Source organism: Bison bison, unplaced genomic scaffold, assembly GCF_000754665.1.
Source record: "Bison bison bison isolate TAMUID 2011002044 unplaced genomic scaffold, Bison_UMD1.0 scf7180017864483, whole genome shotgun sequence".
Lineage (NCBI taxonomy): Eukaryota > Metazoa > Chordata > Mammalia > Artiodactyla > Bovidae > Bison > Bison bison.
In genome coordinates, this window is record NW_011495043.1 from 337,934 (window position 1) to 356,507 (window position 18,574).

The 18,574-nt window shown below is 37.1% G+C and overlaps 1 protein-coding gene across 1 annotated transcript in view; it reads left to right on the forward strand.

Moving 5' to 3' along the window:
• PPIL4 (peptidylprolyl isomerase (cyclophilin)-like 4) overlaps positions 1 to 18,574 on the forward strand; it is a 40,061-nt gene that overhangs the window by 9,743 nt on the left and 11,744 nt on the right. The window contains exons 6-11 of the mRNA XM_010862547.1: positions 1,596 to 1,692; positions 2,458 to 2,574; positions 8,126 to 8,250; positions 9,730 to 9,796; positions 11,244 to 11,355; positions 15,793 to 15,889. Coding sequence (XP_010860849.1) covers positions 1,596 to 1,692; positions 2,458 to 2,574; positions 8,126 to 8,250; positions 9,730 to 9,796; positions 11,244 to 11,355; positions 15,793 to 15,889 — 615 coding nt within the window. The remainder of the gene's footprint in view (positions 1 to 1,595; positions 1,693 to 2,457; positions 2,575 to 8,125; positions 8,251 to 9,729; positions 9,797 to 11,243; positions 11,356 to 15,792; positions 15,890 to 18,574) is intronic.

Sequence of the window (18,574 nt, forward strand, 5' to 3'; positions counted from 1 at the left end):
CAATATGTGAACCGTGAACTTCCTGATGTTCAAGCTGGTTTTAGAAAAGGCAGAGGAACCAGAGATCAAATTGCCAACATCTGCTGGATCATGGAAAAAGCAAGAGAGTTCCAGAAAAACATCTATTTTTGCTTTATTGACTATGCCAAAGCCTTTAACTGTGTGGATCAGAATAAACTGTGGAAAATTCTGAAAGAGATGGGAATACCAGACCACCTGATCTGCCTCTTGAGAAATCTGTATGCAGGTCAGGAAGCAACAGTTAGAACTGGACATGGAACAACAGACTGGTTCCAAATAGGAAAAGGAGTACGTCAAGGCTGTATATTGTCACCCTGCTTATTTAACTTCTATGCAGAGTACATCATGAGAAACGCTGGACTGGAAGAAACACAAGCTGGAATCAAGATTGCCGGAAGAAATATCAATCACCTCAGATATGCAGATGACACCACCCTTATGGCAGAAAGTGAAGAGGAATTAAAAAAAGCCTCTTGATGAAGGTGAAAGTGGAGAGTGAAAAAGTTGGCTTAAAGCTCAACAATCAGAAAACGAAGATCATGGCATCTGGTCCCATCACTTCATGGCAAATAGATGGGGAAACAGTGTCAGACTTTATTTTTGGGGGCTCCAAAATCACTGCAGATGGTGACTGCAAGCCATGAAATTACAAGACGCTTACTCCTTGGAAGGAAAGTTATGACCAACCTAGATAGCATATTCAAAAGCAGAGACATTACTTTGCCAACTAAAGGTCCATCTAGTCAAGGCTATGGTTTTTCCTGTGGTCATGTATGGATGTGAGAGTTGGACTGTGAAGAAGGCTGAGCGCCGAAGAATTGATGCTTTTGAACTGTGGTGTTGGAGAAGACTCTTGAGAGTCCCTTGGACTGCAAGGAGATCCAACCAGTCCATTCTGAAGGAGATCAGCCCTGGGATTTCTTTGGAAGGAATGATGCTAAAGCTGAAACTCCAGTACTTTGGCTACCTCATGTGAAGAGTTGACTCATTGGAAAAGACTCTGATGCTGGGAGGGACTGGGAGCAAGAGGAGAAGGGGATGACAGAGGATGAGATGGCTGGATGGCATCATTGACTCTATGGACGTGAGTCTGAGTGAACTCCAGGAGCTGGTGATGGACAGGGAGGCCTGGCGTGCTGCGATTCATGGGGTCACAAAGAGTCGGACACGACTGAGCGACTGATCTGATCTGATCTGAAGAATCTTTATAATAGAGAAGACCATTACCCTACTGATAATAATTGTTTATGTTGGGAGGAATTACTAATTCTTTAGGTTTTTAAAGAAATTCAGATTATTGAGAGAGATGACAAGATTACTAAGATATAGCTATTCATGTTATATCTTAGCATAATGCAGAGAATTATATATAATATCAAGCAATCAAAAGCAATGACACTAACTGTCAAAGTATATCCTAGTAATACCCTTGTACAATAAAATTTAAGAGCTTGTGGATTTTTTTTTTTTGGCATTAGGGATACTTAAGATATTTGTTATAATTTTTATAAATAGTGAAGCATGGATTCTGAAATAATATGAATGTAACATTTGACTTGGATTTATTTTGTAAGGATAAATCATACAGTGATTTTAGATGATCCATTTGATGATCCTCCTGATTTATTAATTCCTGATCGATCACCAGAACCTACAAGGGAACAACTAGATGTGAGTCGAGTCTTCTTTTGATTGAATGTACATACGTATTAACGTTTTGCACGGATTTTGCTTTTTACCTTTTTAAAACTTATTTCTCCAGAATGATTATCTTGCTTGATCAGTAATACTAAGCAAAGTTTGCAGTTCTTTTTCTCTTCCATAGAGACACTCATTTTTCTACCTATCTTTTCCCTAATATTCTTTATTTAGTTTCTGTTCCACCAGAACAGTCTTAGCTCTGGATACAAATACCTTGGGGAAATATTTTTCTTACCTCTTAACTCTAGATAGGAGTATAGCTTTAAGACTAAATTACATTGTCAGCTTGTGAGGGAACTTTTCAACTGGGGACACTTTTGAGCCAGGCTGGAATGCAGAAATTTCTGTGGCATAGTGGAGACTTCCCCTCAGATCTTTTAAGGTGTAAATTTCTGCTTAATGAGACTTCCTCAAAGCTAAATTTATCTCTATAGTTAGGGTTTAATCCTTAATTTCTAAGATCATTTATCTTCTGTGTTGAGCATTTACTTGGGTACCAGATAGTTCTTATATAAATGTTTATTTTGATTTAAAAATAAATTAGAAGCCTAGTTTAGCCCATATTAATGAATTAGCTTAAATCAGTTTTCAGAGATTTATAAGTTTGTTTCACATTTGTGAAACAAATCTTTTAACAAAGTTGATGGAACTAAGAATAAAGCATAATGTCTCATGTTTCTAAGATTTATATATATATATATATATATATATATATGAGTAACTTCTGCCTTACAGAGTGGTCGAATTGGAGCAGATGAAGAAATTGATGATTTCAAAGGGAGATCAGCTGAAGAAGTAGAAGAAATAAAGGCTGAAAAAGAGGCCAAAACTCAAGCTATTCTACTAGAAATGGTAAAGTAATTACTTTGTTCAAATAGTTATTCAGCAGGGTGTTCAATACATACTCATTGTGAGTTTATTCCTGACTTTTTGATAGTATTAAAATATTAGAAATTTAGCTCAGAGTTCTTTTCTGGGTTAAATTTGATAGGACATCATAACACATATGAAAGGAAACAATTTGGTTCTACTGTCAGTGTAGCGTCAAATGCATTTTAAATACATGGGAAATGGGTATCTAGTTTATATTAATTGGATTTCAGTTGCTTATACTTATCAGCCATGAAATTAAAAGACACTTACTCCTTGGAAGGAAAGTTATGACCAACCTAGATAGCATATTCAAAAGCAGAGACATTACTTTGCCAACAAAGGTCCATCTAGTCAAGGCTATGATTTTTCCAGTAGTCATGTATAGATGTGAGAGTTGGACTGTGAAGAAAGCTGAGCGCCAAAGAATTGATGCTTTTGAACTGTGGTGTTGGAGAAGACTCTTGAGAGTCCCTTGGACTGCAGGGAGATCCAACCAGTCCATTCTGAAGGAGATCAGCCCTGGGATTTCTTTGGAAGGAATGATGCTAAAGCTGAAACTCCAGTACTTTGGCCACCTCATGTGAAGAGTTGACTCATTGGAAAAGACTCTGATGCTGGGAGGGACTGGGGGCAGGAGGAAAAGGGGATGACAGAGGATGAGATGGCTGGATGGCGTCACTGACTCAATGGACGTGAGTCTGAGTGAACTCTGGGAGTTGGTGATGGACAGGGAGGCCTGGCGTGCTGCGACTCATGGGGTCGCAAAGAGTCGGACACGACTGAGCGACTGAACTGATCTCAGTTTTAAAGTTTCTTGGACTGAATTTTAAGTATTATAAAGAATAATGCTTTGTATATCTCTAGTATTGAGATTAAATAATAAAATAGTAATTATAGGATAAAATAAACCTGGGCAGAAATTGAACACTCTAAAATGTACTCCTTTTCTCTTTTACTAACAATATGAAATCATTTGGGAACAGTTATTCAGTACATGATTATTTCACCTACTAGGCTTTTTTTCCCGTTTCTTATTTTTGTGGAATAGATACACCTTTCATGTAGTAGATCATCAATTTTGAAATGGATAGCTAATAATTACGTTTTTATTACTAACATCATTTTATGTAGTAGTGCTTTTCAGATTCCTTATCTGTTTTAAAATCTGTATTAGCATCACTAGTCTGAAGGAACAAATATTAAAGACTATAATTCAAGAAAACTTTACTGAATTAAAAAAGTTAAAAATGCACAGTTTAATGAACATACTGTGTTACCTGAGAATTCTGACCCAGAACAGTCAACACGGAGACAAACTCTAAGAAAATTATGGACTTAAAAGAAAAATCTTTTGAACACCTGGCAGCAAAAGTAAGTGATTTACAAGGGAAAGAACATTAGATTATCATTAGAGTTTGAACAACAAATAATAGAAAGTTTATGCCAGAATAAAAGGGTTTAACATATTCCATAAACTTGTTATTTTCAGAGAATTTCAAATTTACAGAAAAAAAAAATAATGCAGAGAACTTCTATGTACCTTTTACTCAGGTTCATCCTTTTTTTCTTTTTTTTTTTTTGGCCACACCACATGGCAAGTGAAACTATGAGCCATGCCATGTAGGGCCAGCCAAAATGGACAGGTCGTGGTGGAGAGTTCTGACAAACCATGATCCAGTGGAGAAGGGAATGGCAAACCACTTAAGTATTCTTACCTTGAGAATCCCATGAACAGTATGAAAAGGAAAAAAGATATGACACTGAAAGATGAACTCCTGAGGTCAGTAGGTACCCAGTATGCTTCTGGAGAAGAGCAGAAAAGTAGCTCCAGAATGAAGAGGCTGAGCCAAAGCAAAAACAATGCCGAGTTGTGGATGTGACTGGTGATAGGAAGTCAAGTCAGATGCTGTAAAGAACAATATTGCTTAGGAGTTTGGAATGTTAGGTGTATGAATCAAGGTAAATTGAAAGTGGTCAAACAGGATGGCAAGAATGAACATTGATATTTTAGAAATTAGTGAACTAAAATGGACGGGAATGGGTGAATTCAGTTTAGGTGAGTATTGTATCTACTACTGTGAGCAAGAATTCCTTAGAAGAAACAGAGTAGCCATCATATTCAACAAGAGTCCGAAATGTAGTACTTGGGTGTAATCTCAAAAATGACAGAATGATCTCTTGTTTCCAAGGCAAACCATTTTTACAGTAATCCAAGTCTATGCCCCAACCACTAATGCCGAAGAAGCTGAAGTTGAACGGTTCTATGAAGACCTACAAGACTTTCTACAACTAACATCAAAAAAAGATGTCCTTGTCATCATAAGGGACTGGAATGCAAAAGTAGGAGGTCAGGAGATACCTGGAGTAACAGGCAAGTTTGACCTTGGAGTAAAATATGAAGCAGATCAAAGGCTAACAGAGTTTTGACAAGAGAACGCACTAGTCATAGCAGACACCCTCTTCTAACAACACAGGAGACAGCTCTACACATGGACATCACTAGATGGTCAATACTGAAATCAGTTTGATTGTTTCTTTGCAGCCAAAGATGGAGAAACTCTATAGAGTCAGCAAAAACAAGAGGGGGAACTGCCTGTGGCTCAGATCATAAACTCCTTATTGCCAAATTCAGACTTAAATTGTCTGAGGAGGCCTTACAAATAACTGAGAAAAGAGAAATGAAAGGCAAAGTGAAAAGGAAAGATATATCTATTTGAAGGCAGAGTTCCAAAGAATAGCAAGGAGAAATAAGAAAGCCTTCCTCAATGATCCATGCAAAGAGATAGAGTAAAACAATAGAATGTGAAAGACTAGAGATCTCTTCTAGAAAATAGAGATACCAAGGGAACATTTCATGCAAAGATGGGCACAAGAAAGGACAGAAATAGCATGGACCTGACAGAAGCAGAAGATATTAAGAAGAGGTGACAAGAATACACAGAAGAACTATACAAAAAAGATCTTCATGACCCATTTAACCATGATGGTGTGATCACTCACCTAGAGCCAGACATCCTAGAATGCAAAGTCAAGTGGGCCTTAGAAAGCATCACTACAAACAAAGCTAGTGGAGGTGATGGAATTCCAGTTGAGCTATTTCAAATCCTAAAAGATGATGCTGTGAAAGTGCTACACTCAATATGCCAGCAAATTTGGAAAACTCAGCAGTGGCACCTGGACTGGAAAAGATCAGTTTTCATTCCAATCCCAAAGAAAGGCAATGCCAAGAATATTCAAACTACCACATAATTGCACTCATTTCACACGCTAGCAGAGTAATGCTCAAAATTCTCTAAGCTAGGCTTCAGCAGCATGTGAACTGAGAACTTCCAGATCACACTGGATTTAGAAAAGGCAGAGAAACCAGAGATCAAATTGCCAACATCAGTTGGATCATTGAAAAAGCAAGAGAGTTCCAGAAAAACATCTGGTTCATTGACTATGCTAAAGCCTTTGACTGTGTGGATCACAACAAACTGTGGAAAATTCTTCAAGAGATAGGAATACGAGACCATCTGACCTGCCTCCTGAAAAATCTGTATGCAGGTCAGGAAGCAACAGTTAGAACTGGACATGGAACAACGGACTGGTTCCAAATTGGGAAAGGAGTTCATCAAGGCTGTCTATTGTCACCTTGCTTATTTAACTTATATTTAGAGTATGTCATGTGAAATGCCGGACTGGATGAAACACAAGCTGCAATCAATGATTGCTGGGAGAAATATCAATAACCTCAGATACGCAGATGACACCACCATTATGGCAGAAAGCGAAGAAGAACTGAAGAGGCTCTTGATGAAAGTGAAAGAGGAGAGTGAAAAAGCTGGCTTAAAACTAAACATTCAAAAAATTAAGATTATGGCATCTGGTCCCATCACTTCATGGCAAATAGATGGAGAAACAATGGAAACAGTGAGAGACTTTATTTTCTTGGGCTCTAAAATCACTGTAGTCGGTGACTGTAGCCATGAAATTAAAAGATGCTTGCTCCTTGGAAGAAAATCTGTGACAAACCTAGATAGTGTATTAAAAAAGCAGAGACATTACTTTGCCAACTAAGTTTATCTAGTCAAAGCTATGGTTTTTCCAGTAGTCATGTATAGATGTGAGAGCTAGACTATAAAGAAAGCTGAGTGCCGAAGAATTGATGCTTTTGAACTGTGGTGTTGGAGAAGACTCTTGAAAATCGCTTGGGTTGCAAGGAGATCAAACCAGTCAATCCTAAAGGAAATCAGTCCTGAATTGGAAGGACTGTTACTGAAGCTGCAATAGTTTGGCCACCTGATGTGAAGAACTGACTCATTGGAAAAGACCCTGATGCTGGGAAAGATTGGAGGCAAGAGGAGAAGGGGATGACAGAGGATGAGTTGGTTGGCTGGCATCACCAGCTCAACGAACTTGAGTTTGAGCAAGCTCTAGGAGTTGGTGAAGGACAGGGAAGCCTGGCGTGCTGTAGTCCATGGGGTCATTAAGAGTCAGACACGACTGAGTAACTGAACTGAACTGAACACGGCAAGTGTCTTCCTTGACGAGGGTCAAATGTTTACCCACTGTGTTGGGAGCACAGTCTTAGCTACTGGACCATGAAGGAAGTCCTCCCCGCCCCCACCTTTTTAAAAATGTGTTTATTCACGAGGAGACACTTCACATGATAATCTTGCCTGAAATCATCTCTGAGAATTTTTTAATATATGTATGAAGGAATATTGTTTCCCCATCTAAAGGCTCATGGTAAATATAGTTTTCTCACAATGAAAATAACACCATCATTAAATCATGGTTTTATCTCACTGTCACCCTCTCGAGTTCTTCAGTAGAATGCGGTTTGCTTGGTTCATTGTGGTAGTTGACTATGAAGTTAACTTTGGTTTGCCTGAAATAGAAGATGATATGTGAGGTCAAAAAGCTCAAAACTGTATCCAGGAATTGGTGTTCCATACTGCACAATAATGTGGAAAAGAATTGAGCATTACTTACGTAAAAGGCTAGATTCAATATAATAGTATTTCAAAAGTTTAAAAACAAGCAAAACTAAACATATGTTAGGGATATATACCTGTGTGGTGAAACTAAATCTGTAAGAGAATGACCAAGAAGAAAAACTGAAGGCTCATTTGTGGTGAGAGAAGGATAATGGAATCAGGGAACATTTTACTGGTAGTTCTTAGGCTGGTTGGCACCATGGGGTCTTTTTATTTTCATGCTACTTAATTTAGATACACTTTTTGTAAATTCTTTAAAAAATAGATCAAGTACTTGAAAAAAGAAAAAATAGAGATAAAACTGGGACTCTAAAGCCAGTAGACTTGGTAAATTTCACTTTGTGTGAATACCATGCTTGTTACTGTTACTGCCAGGAAGAGTGGAGTTTTGAATTTTGAAATATGTTTAGATCTCTTTCCCAGAGCCCACAGTTAATAATGTAAATTTAGATATTTTAGGGAATCAGCAATGTGGGCTAACTTCATGGTATTTATGATGGAAATGAAATAAAGGAGTTGATTTATATTCTTGTTTATTTATCATTTAGGTGGGAGACCTACCTGATGCAGATATTAAACCTCCAGAAAATGTGCTATTTGTTTGTAAATTGAATCCAGTGACCACAGATGAAGATCTGGAGATAATATTCTCAAGATTTGGGCCAATAAGAAGGTAGTTTTTAGAATTAGTGAAAGATTTAGAGAAACTAGGTATTGGTGGTTTTCTAATGACATTTTTGATGAGTCTGAACTATAGATGAAATTTATACTAGTGAGTTTTACATATGAATATGTTGGATAGTAGGGAAGAAAACACGTGTGTATGCGTATGTGTAGATATGTGTGTGTGCGTGTTATAAATTGAGTGATTTTCTTAGAACACATACATTTCAACTCTAAAACAGGAAGTGAATAAAACAGTGTAAGTGTAGTTCTATAGTATTTTCAAAAACCTTCTTTAATATTTTAAATGTTTATCTCATTTAAATTCTCCCTAGAATTTCCAGCAACTTATTCCAAAATTAATTTTAATCTAAATTTTCTAAAATTTTTCTTTTGGTTAATTTTGCCTGTGTTATTAATGCAAAAGTTTTGAAGCTAGTATTTCTTTGAGAAAGGGAAGTATTTTATAATTGATTAAAAGTATGTTTAGAATTTCCTTTTATTTCATGTTTTTTCTTCTGTGAAGCCATTCTTTATTATTCCTATTGAAAGAAAAATTTTTCTCTAAAAGACTACCTGACTTTATTTTTCCACTCACTGATGGTAATCATCTTTATAAAAAATTCTTATGCTGTTACATCTTATTTTTATATTGGATGTTATATACTGATTTCCTGCTAAGGAATATGAGAATTAACCTCTGTTTCTATCCTACCCTGTTCATTCTCCCTGCCTGCTACTTTGGTTATGTCATAACTTTGGTTAAGTCTTTGTTCAATATTTACATTTTAATGTGTACTTAACATATTGCAACAGCTGAACCATGTGCTGTAATGTGATTGCTTTTCCTTTCACAATTTTTTTTTCCTCTCACAATGTTTTATATCCCTGTTTCATATCATGTTTTTAAAACGAGGCTTAAGATATATGAGCAAAAAGGGTTAAACCAATTGCGTTAAATTCCACCTTACTGGCTTTTCACTTGGTTATTAAGATGGATTGGTTCTATGTAATAGTTGTACTTATGGGATTAAATTTGAGCCTTGTTTATATTAAAATTAAAAAAAAAACAAATCATAAGTTTACTAATAACATGCATATATATATGAATGTGTGTGCATTTTTCTGTAGTGACATTAGATAATCTATAATTCATTTGTATTTGACTAAAAATAAATTATGATTTAAAAGAATTTTTAGCAGTAATTTCCCTTTGCTAAAGAAAAATTAAATATTTTTATCTTGTTCTCCAGTGTTTTAGGAATTTAGGATTATAGGCCTGTATAGGGCATTCATAGTAGAATCTAGAAAACTTAGTTACTAGACAGGTCAATTATTTTAGAAAATAATTATTATTTAAGATATTTGAAGGAATATAATTCTGTGAATTTAACTTTGCCTTTTAATAATTGGCTTACTTTGTTTTTTACTTTTGAGAAGTAAGAGTGAATGCTCTCTATTTCTTTCTTTTTCCATACTTACTTTCAAGTTGTGAAGTTATCCGGGATTGGAAGACTGGAGAATCCCTGTGTTATGCTTTTATTGAATTTGAAAAAGTAAGTCATAGTATAGCTATCTTAAATTTGTATTTTTTGTTGTTGTTGTTCTATGGTGTTAAAAAGTGCAAAAATGTAGAGAACTTTTTCTGGTCTGTAAGATTAGGAAATTAGTTTGCTTTTTCTTTAACACCTAAGAAAAATAACTTTAATTATATTTGAATAGAGAGTAAGTTTAATATCTGTTAATGTTAGTATATGTACTTTTACTTATTTTGGGTTCAATATCAACCTGTGTGAATGTATCTAAAACTTTTTTAAAGTTTTAGGTAAAGTCCTTCACATTCTATAAATAAGTTTTCAGTGATATTTAGGTAGATATAATAATTGAGTAGTAGAAAGAAAACTAGTTTGAGTGTTATTATGATCTAGATATTAATTTGAACTCTGTCATTGACCAACTATTTTTTGATATTTGGCAGTTTATTTAGAATTCTTTTTTCTAGGCATTATTTTCCTTATAAATAAAATTTGAGATTTGGATTAGATAGTACTTTCGAGATCTATAATAGGAACGATAGCTTTTATTACTCAAGTAATTTTCTTTAAGCAAGTGTTATGCTCTCATTTAGGTCTCATAACTCTGAGACAGGCGCTATCCTCCTTTTCTAAATAAGTAAACTGGGACACACAGTGGTAGCATGACTTGTTTGAAATGGTGCACCTAGTTAATGTCATAGCCTTCTGCTGTTTTATTTTCAAAGAAATAGTTAATAACTCAGTTAACACTCTTTGTTACAAGTATTAACTACCCATATTTGTAAAATTGTTCAGATTGAAAGCATTGTAAATACTCATATATTTAGTGTAATTCTTAAAAAATCATCAAATTTAAATGTGACTTATACAGTGGCTACAAATATTTGTATTCTAGTTCTTCTCTGCACTTTTCTTCATCTGATAAATAAATACCAAAACTGTTACTTACTCTTAGGATTTGAACTTAGATATGTCTGGTGCTGTTCCTACTACTTTGAGCCATTATGCTAGGCTATGTTATTTCTTTTTGTAACTTTGGACTGATGTATGTCCAATAGTAGCTCATCCTAAATTATAATTGTTCCAAAGTATTTGTCACATACCTTCTGTATTTCAGGTAATAGGTACTGCAACAGGCCCTTGGGGTTAAAATGTATACTGGAGGGTTGAGGAACACAGACACATAACAAATTATACCTAGACACTGTGTCAAGTGCACCAGAAATAATATTTACAAGGTACATTGCTGTCAGCAGAAAGGAGATCTCTCTACCTTTAGTTTGCTATGAATGTTTTTTTCTCATAGGGTTGTTATCAGAGTTAATTGAGGTAATAGATGCAAAGCATTTGGTGCATAAGTATTCAAAGTTTAGTTTTAATAACAAGGAACTTTTTGTATTTTCAGTATTCTGGCTGCAAACATCTTTTCCATTAAGATTTATACTTGAGTTTTTATAATTACTCTCAGGAAGAAGATTGTGAGAAAGCATTCTTCAAAATGGACAATGTGCTTATAGATGACAGAAGAATACATGTGGACTTCAGCCAGTCTGTTGCAAAGGTTAAATGGAAAGGAAAAGGTTTGTTGTTCATCTTTATTTGTTTCTGTTTTGCTTTGCATTCTTGTGTGTGTGTGTGTATCTCCTTTGACAGTGCTATTAATTAGAAATGTTCAGAGATGTAACTCCTGCTGTTTGATTTTATGTAGCTGCTTTCTAGTGTCTAAGGTGGGTAGAGTGGTGTGGGTGTTTGTATTTTAAACTAATGAGGAATATATTTACTACATTTGACTTTTTTATAAATCACTTATAATTACCCATTGCAGACATGACATGTTTCCTAAGTAATTATTATGACTTTGGTGGCTTGATTCCTCTAGATGCAAAACTTTCTTTTGGCCACACCGTGCGCTGTGCAGGATCTTAGTTCCCTGACCAGGGATCGATCCTGTGCCCTCTGCAGTGCAAACAAGGTCTTAGTCACTGTACTGCCAAGGAAGTCCATGATGCAAAGGCTTAATTCTTCCTTCTAAAGTTTGTTTGCTTTAGTTGTTATATATATATAGCTCAGATGGTAAAGAATCTGCCTGCAATGCAGGAGACCCGGGTTTGGTCCCTGGGTTGGGAAGATCCCCTGGAGAAGGAAATGGTAATCCACTCCAGTATTCATGCCTGTAGAATCCCATGGACAGAGGAGCCTGGTGGGCTACAGTCCATGGGGTCACAGAGAGTCGGACACAACTAAGTGACTAACACACACACACACACACACACACGGTACAAAATTGAAAAGATCAATGAAAAGGAGGTAGAACAAAGTTTCTTCCACTCCTGCCCTCACCCACCCAATTTCCCTTACCAGAGGTAACCACAGCTACCTGTTTCTTTTGTAACCTTCCACATATATTCTTTGAATATATCTAATTATACATATTTATATATATATATATGCTGCTGCTAAGTCGCTTCAGTCATGTCCGACTCTGTGCAACCCCATGGACTGCAGCCTACCAGGCTTCTCCATCCATGGGATTCTGCAGGCAAGAACACTGGAGAGGGTTACTATTTCCTTCTCCAGTGCATGAAAGTGAAAAGTGAAAGTGAAGTCACTCAGTCGTGTCTGACTCTTAGCGACCTCATGGACTACAGCCTACCAGGCTCCTCCATCCATGGGATTTTCCAGGCAGCAGTACTGAGTGGGGTGCCATCGCCTTCTCCATATATATATACATGTAAAAAAAAGAAAGCATAACTGTTAGTCACTCAGTCATGTCTGACTCTTTGCTACCCCATGGACCATAGCCTGCCAGGCTCCTCTGTCCATGGAATTCTCCAGGCAGGAATACTGGATGGGTAGCCATTCTTGCCTGGAGAATCCCAGGGACAGAGAAGCCTGTAAGCTGCCGTCTGTGGGGTTGCGCAGAGTTGGACACGACTGAAGCAACTTAGCAACAGCAACAGCATAAGCCATTCCTTTCTCCAGGGGATCTTCCCGACCCAGGGATTGAATCTTTGTCTCCTGCATTGCAGGCAGATTCTTTACCGTCTGAGCCACTTATTTGATGTTTAGGATTTCATTTCATGTTTTCCCATTTATATAAAATATATTATATATGTGTGTATGTATATATATATATAATTGTCTCCTTTAAAAAAGAAACACACACATATGTATGTTTTCTCCGTTAGTAACGGAAAACAAATGGCTGCATGCTATACATAGTGTTTCCGTACCTTGCATTTTTCATTTAACAATATATCTAAGAGATAGTTTGTATCAGTATATAAAGTAACAGTTTATTCTTTTCAGTGGCTGTGTAGTGTTTGATTGAATTGTGTATCATAATTTATTGAACCAGTCCTGTTAAAGCACAGTCAAGTTTCTAATCTTTTGTTCTTCTGTGTACTATGTGCTATTCCTATACGTACTGACATTCCCCACAAATGCATATATATGTCAAATAAATTCCTCCTAGTAGTAGCATACAAAACTTAGGTAGAATCTGTGTATACTGAAATAATATGGGTTTTTGATCACTGATGCAGTGTGTTTAAAAGATTTCACTTTGGCAATTATTCACTATGTAATGCTAAATTTTACTAGGAATTCTAGGATTATTTTCTTTTTCTGTATAACACTCCATTTCTCATGGTTCTTATGAATGTTTTCCCCTACCCACATGTGATAATTGCAGCTTTGTGGTCAAAAGAATCAAATAATTGTGGTCAAAAGAATCAAATAAGTACGTTCAGGAAACATAGACAAACACTGACCTAATGCATTATGGTTCTGGTCCCGTAGTACTGCCAAGTAGCTCTTCTGTGGAGCTGGTTTCCTGGAAAGCTAATTTAATTTTGTCATTTGGGATACATATGAAACAAATATAATTCTTCATTACAGAGAGGGAACTTGAAGCAGAATCTTGTGAAGTGATTTACCTAGGGTCAGGTTTACCCAGATTTAAACCAGTCCTGAATCTAAATTTCTCTCTCAATTTTCTTTTCTTCCTAACCCATCTACCCACTTTAGAAATAATACTGCCTTCCTAAGTAGGTTCAGTGTAGTTTATTTACAGTAAAATGTCATAGGAGACATGCTTCAGTTTCTTGTGTGCTGTCATAAACATGTAATTTGTTGTTAATCTCAGTTCATGTTGAGATAATTTTATGTATTATGTTTTCACATTTAAAAAATTGAGTGGTATCCTATGCCCTGGGCTTCCCAGGTGGCTTAGTGGTAAAGAATATGCCTACCATTGCAGGAGCTGCAGGAGACTTGGGTTTGATCCCTGCGTCGGGAAGATCCCCTGGAGGAGGAAATGGCAACCCACTCCAGTATTCTTGCCTGGAGAATCCCATGGACAGAGGAGCCTGGCCGAGTACAGTCCATGGGGTCACAAAGAGTTGGATATGACTGAGCGACTGAGCACACATCCTCTGTACCATTCACGGTGCTAAGTACTTTTCCTTAATAGCCTATGTGGTGATTCCAACAGCTCTGTGAAATGTTAATATTATTTTCAGTTCCTAAGTGAAGAGCATTTCAGAGAATTGAAGTTTCTTACCTACAACTTCTCACTGGAGTCAGAATTTGAATCCAGAATTTCTAACTTTAATCTGTTGCTCCAACTGTACTTCATCCATGGTGAGACTCCTAATGGCAAGCACATGGCAGATGCCTTTTCAGTGATGAAACCATGCCTATTTGTTACAGTTACCAGTATTTTAACTCTTTATGGTTGTTTGTTTCACATTTATATGAAACATTGTCTACTGGCTATTTCTGTTTCCAGAGCCTGAAATTGCCAAATAGGTTAATCTTGTCTTTGATGCTTACCCCTGTTTTTACTGTTTTTCTCTTTTGTTTAAATACCCTAGTGACAGTCAAGGAGTATATAGGTTTCTCAGTCAAAACACCTGCGTACCTCAAGTTGGCTTTATTTGCGCATGCAATCTTGGACCCTTCTGTAGCAGGCCTTCCCCTCTGGAAACATTTCCTCACAGTAGTTGAGGGGGTGGGTCAGGCAGGTTAGTCAGCAGGTCTAGGACATAGACAGGAGCTTGATCCTCATCTGATAGAGACTAGGTTTGAGAGTAGAGAGGCTACATGGAATGCTCTCTGCTTTCATGCCCTGCTGTGGTAGGCCAGTTAACAATCCTGTTTTTCTGAAGAAAGTGTTAATTTCATTTTTGGCCCTTGGAAACAGTAAAGGTGCTCTTAAGAATTTCAGGGCAGAAACAGTTTATCTTTGGTGCTCTCTTCAACCCTTTCCTCTCACATCTCTTTAGTGAAAATCTGTACATTTCCTGCTGTCCCCTATTTGTTTGGTGCTCTGTTACGATTTTGAGCACTGTCTCTTGACAAATTAGAGATCTTTAAACTCTCACTTCTTCTAAACATATAAGTCTCTCAGATCTCAGGTACAAGTCCTAAGCCCTCAATTTCCTTTGGGCCTAATGTTCTCATAGACTTAATGGCTCTACTTAAACCCTGCATTATTTTCCAGTGGTTGTATTCTTTGTGTAATTTGGGATTTGAAAATTTGGTGTTGTAATATTCATATATATCATTAGGGGGCAGCATATCACTACCTAACTAAATGGATTTCTGATTTCAGTTAAAATAATGGTGAAGAATGAATTACCTTGGTTCTTTTGTTTTCTTCTCAGCCTTTTGTATCCTCTGATATATGTGCTTAGTTGCTCAGTTGTGTCCAACTGTCTGCGACCCATGGACTGTAGCCCACCAGGCTTCTCTGTCCATGGGATTCTCTAGGCAAGAATACTGGAGTGGGAAGCCATTCCCTTCTCCAGAGGATATTCCCAACCCAGGGGTCGAACCCTGGGTCTCCTGCATTGCAGGCGGATACTTTACCGTCTGACCACCAGGGAAGCCCCCCCCCACCCCCGCCTTGATATATATGCCACTTATAAAATAGTTCTTATGTATACCTCTTATAATTGTTATTCTTGATTAATCAGGTGATTTTTCTAAGCTCTTTTTTCTTTTTTAAATAGGTGGGAAATACACCAAGAGTGATTTCAAGGAGTATGAAAAAGAACAGGATAAACCATCTAATTTGGTTCTGAAAGATAAAGTAAAGCCCAAACAGGAGTATCCTTCACAAGAACTAGTTGGTCCGTATGTGTTGACCTTCTACTCTGGAGAGTACAATGTGGTACTATCTTATGAAAAGACGATAGAAAACACGGCACCTGAATCCAGATGCTCTGTGATGAAATCAGTTTCTCTCTTTTCACCATTTTATATATGTATACTTTGTTTTTCAGTATATTCTTTGTTGTGGGGAGAAAGTTAGGGTTGAGAAATTTTAAGCCTAATTCTTTTACCTCCCTACACTTAGGTTAAGGTTACCACTTATTTTCAGAAGATCTGCAGGTAAGGGTTGTATTTTATATATATAATCTTAATGTTTTAAATTTCTCACAGAAATTTATTATAGCTAAGCTAAACCCTTTGTAGTGGTGGTGTTTAGTCACTAAGTCATGTCCGACTCTCTGTGACCCCGTGGACCGCAGTGTGCCAGGCTTCCCTGTCCCTCTTTCTGCAGGATACACTGTCAGTGTAGCAACACATATTTATTGCACTCCTACTGTGTGCAAGAGTTGACCTCTATAGGATTAAAAAGAAATCCAGAGACTTGACTCTTTATAGATTTGTCCAAGTTTTAGGTTGAGACAAGTAAGAAGCAATGAAACATACTTTTCATATGATGTCATTTTAATTTGTTCATTGATACTCTCATTATAAACCTATCACTCCACACGTGGTTATTTCTTTTGCAGTTCTTTCTGGTGAGTGGTTTCTTTGTTTCCTAGTTTCTATTGGTGTTTTAGGGATACTCTTTCCCCATACTGTGTAAACATTTTTTTCCCCAAGAATTCATCGAGGAAAGATGAATATCAGGTTGACCTGTTGTGTATTTATTTTTTATTGTATTGGCTGCCTGCAGTGCCGTCCAGAGTCGGACACGACTGAAGCGACTTAGCAGCAGCAGCAGCAGTACACAAAGCATTGTAAGGTGTTAGAGCTGGATAATGTCTGGAGTGTACTGACATAATCAGCACGAGGGAAGCTTTCATGTGCAAACAAACCAGACAGTAAACTAAGATTGGTCTGAAAAGATGAACATTTGAGGGCATGTGATTGAAATCTTAGAATCATAAAAGGTATGGATAGATACACCTGAGGTTTATTCACCAAATCTTCGAAATTAAATTGAGGCAAATCACTAGAAACTGCAGCTGAAAGAGGGGTGTGTGTAGGACAAATGAAAAGGAGTGTAAAGTAGAAGGAGCATATTCTGCTCATGGGTGTTCAGGCTGAGAAGGAAGGCTACCTAGTATAAGAGTGTTTTACATTCAAGGTGATAGATTGCTAAGAGTTAAGAAAGAAACGAGGCATGTTTAAGAATCAGTACCTAGCCCAGTGCTGTCTAACGAGACTTCTGCAGTGATGGAAATGTGCTGTATCTCCCCTGTCCAGTGTGGCTACTAACTACATGTGGTTAGCGAGCGTCTGAAGTGGAATGAGGAACAGGATTTTATAGCTTGTTTGATTTTCATTAATCTGAATTTAAGCCACTTCCCATAGCAAGTATTGAACAGTGTTGCTTTAACCCTTTGAAGCTGATACAGAAGACAGGCATGTCCTGGTGCAAACCACGTGTTCAGAGACAGAATATTGAACAAGAGAAAGGAATTCATGAATCTGACCTAGTGGAATGATCTTTATGTTCTTGGTAATTGATAGGTTTCATTTTAGCAAGACATTTATTGTCTCAGGTATAGTAATAGAGGAACAGAACATATGTTTTCATATATATTTTCACATATATTACTTTATTACTATGGTGAACAAGGGGGATTCTGAAGATTATCTAAATACTGATAGTCAGAAAGACATGGGATGTACTTTATAGATCATGAGAGAGAAATTACTATAAAACTATTAATAAGATTCAAAAATAGAGGTAGAAGAGGGAACTAGACCTTGGGAAGTAATTGGAGAAAAGAGGTCAGGGGGATCACGAAGTAGCATTTTGGAGAGATTTGACATCTTCTAAGAGTCTTGATGGTAGTAGTGAGTAGAAGATAGTGGATGAGCTAGGAAAGAAGAGAATGAGTGTCTTAGTATTACAAGTAATTAGCCAATACTTATTTGGTTGTTACATGCCCAGAGAAGTTTAGCTATGAAACGTGCCCCCTGCCCACGTGGACCTTGTGTTGTATATTGGAGTTGGGGGGAAGAACAGACATTAAATAATCACCATTAATTATGTCTAGAATGTTGCAAAGAAGTACATCTGTGGGATAGTTCAGTTCAGTTTAGTTCAGTCGCTCAGTCGTGTCTGACTCTCAGGGTCTTTTCCAGTGAGTCAGCTCTTCACATCAGGTGGCCAAAGTATTGAAGTTTTAGCTTCAACATCAGTCCTTCCAATGAACACCCAGGACTGATCTCCTTTAGGATGGACTGGTTGGATCTCCTTGCAGTCCAAGGGACTCTCAAGAGTCTTCTCCAACACCACAGTTCAAAAGCATCAATTCTTCGGCGCTCAGCTTTCTTTATAGTCCAACTCTCACATCCATACATGACTACTGGAAAAACCATAGCCTTGACTAGACAGACCTGTGTTGACAAAGTAATGTCTCTGCTTTTTAATATTCTGTCTAGGTTGGTCATAGCTTTCCTTCCAAGGAGTAAACGTCTTTTAATTTCATGGCTGCAGTCACCATCTGCAGTGATTTTGGAGCCCCCCAAAATAAAGTCAACCAGTGT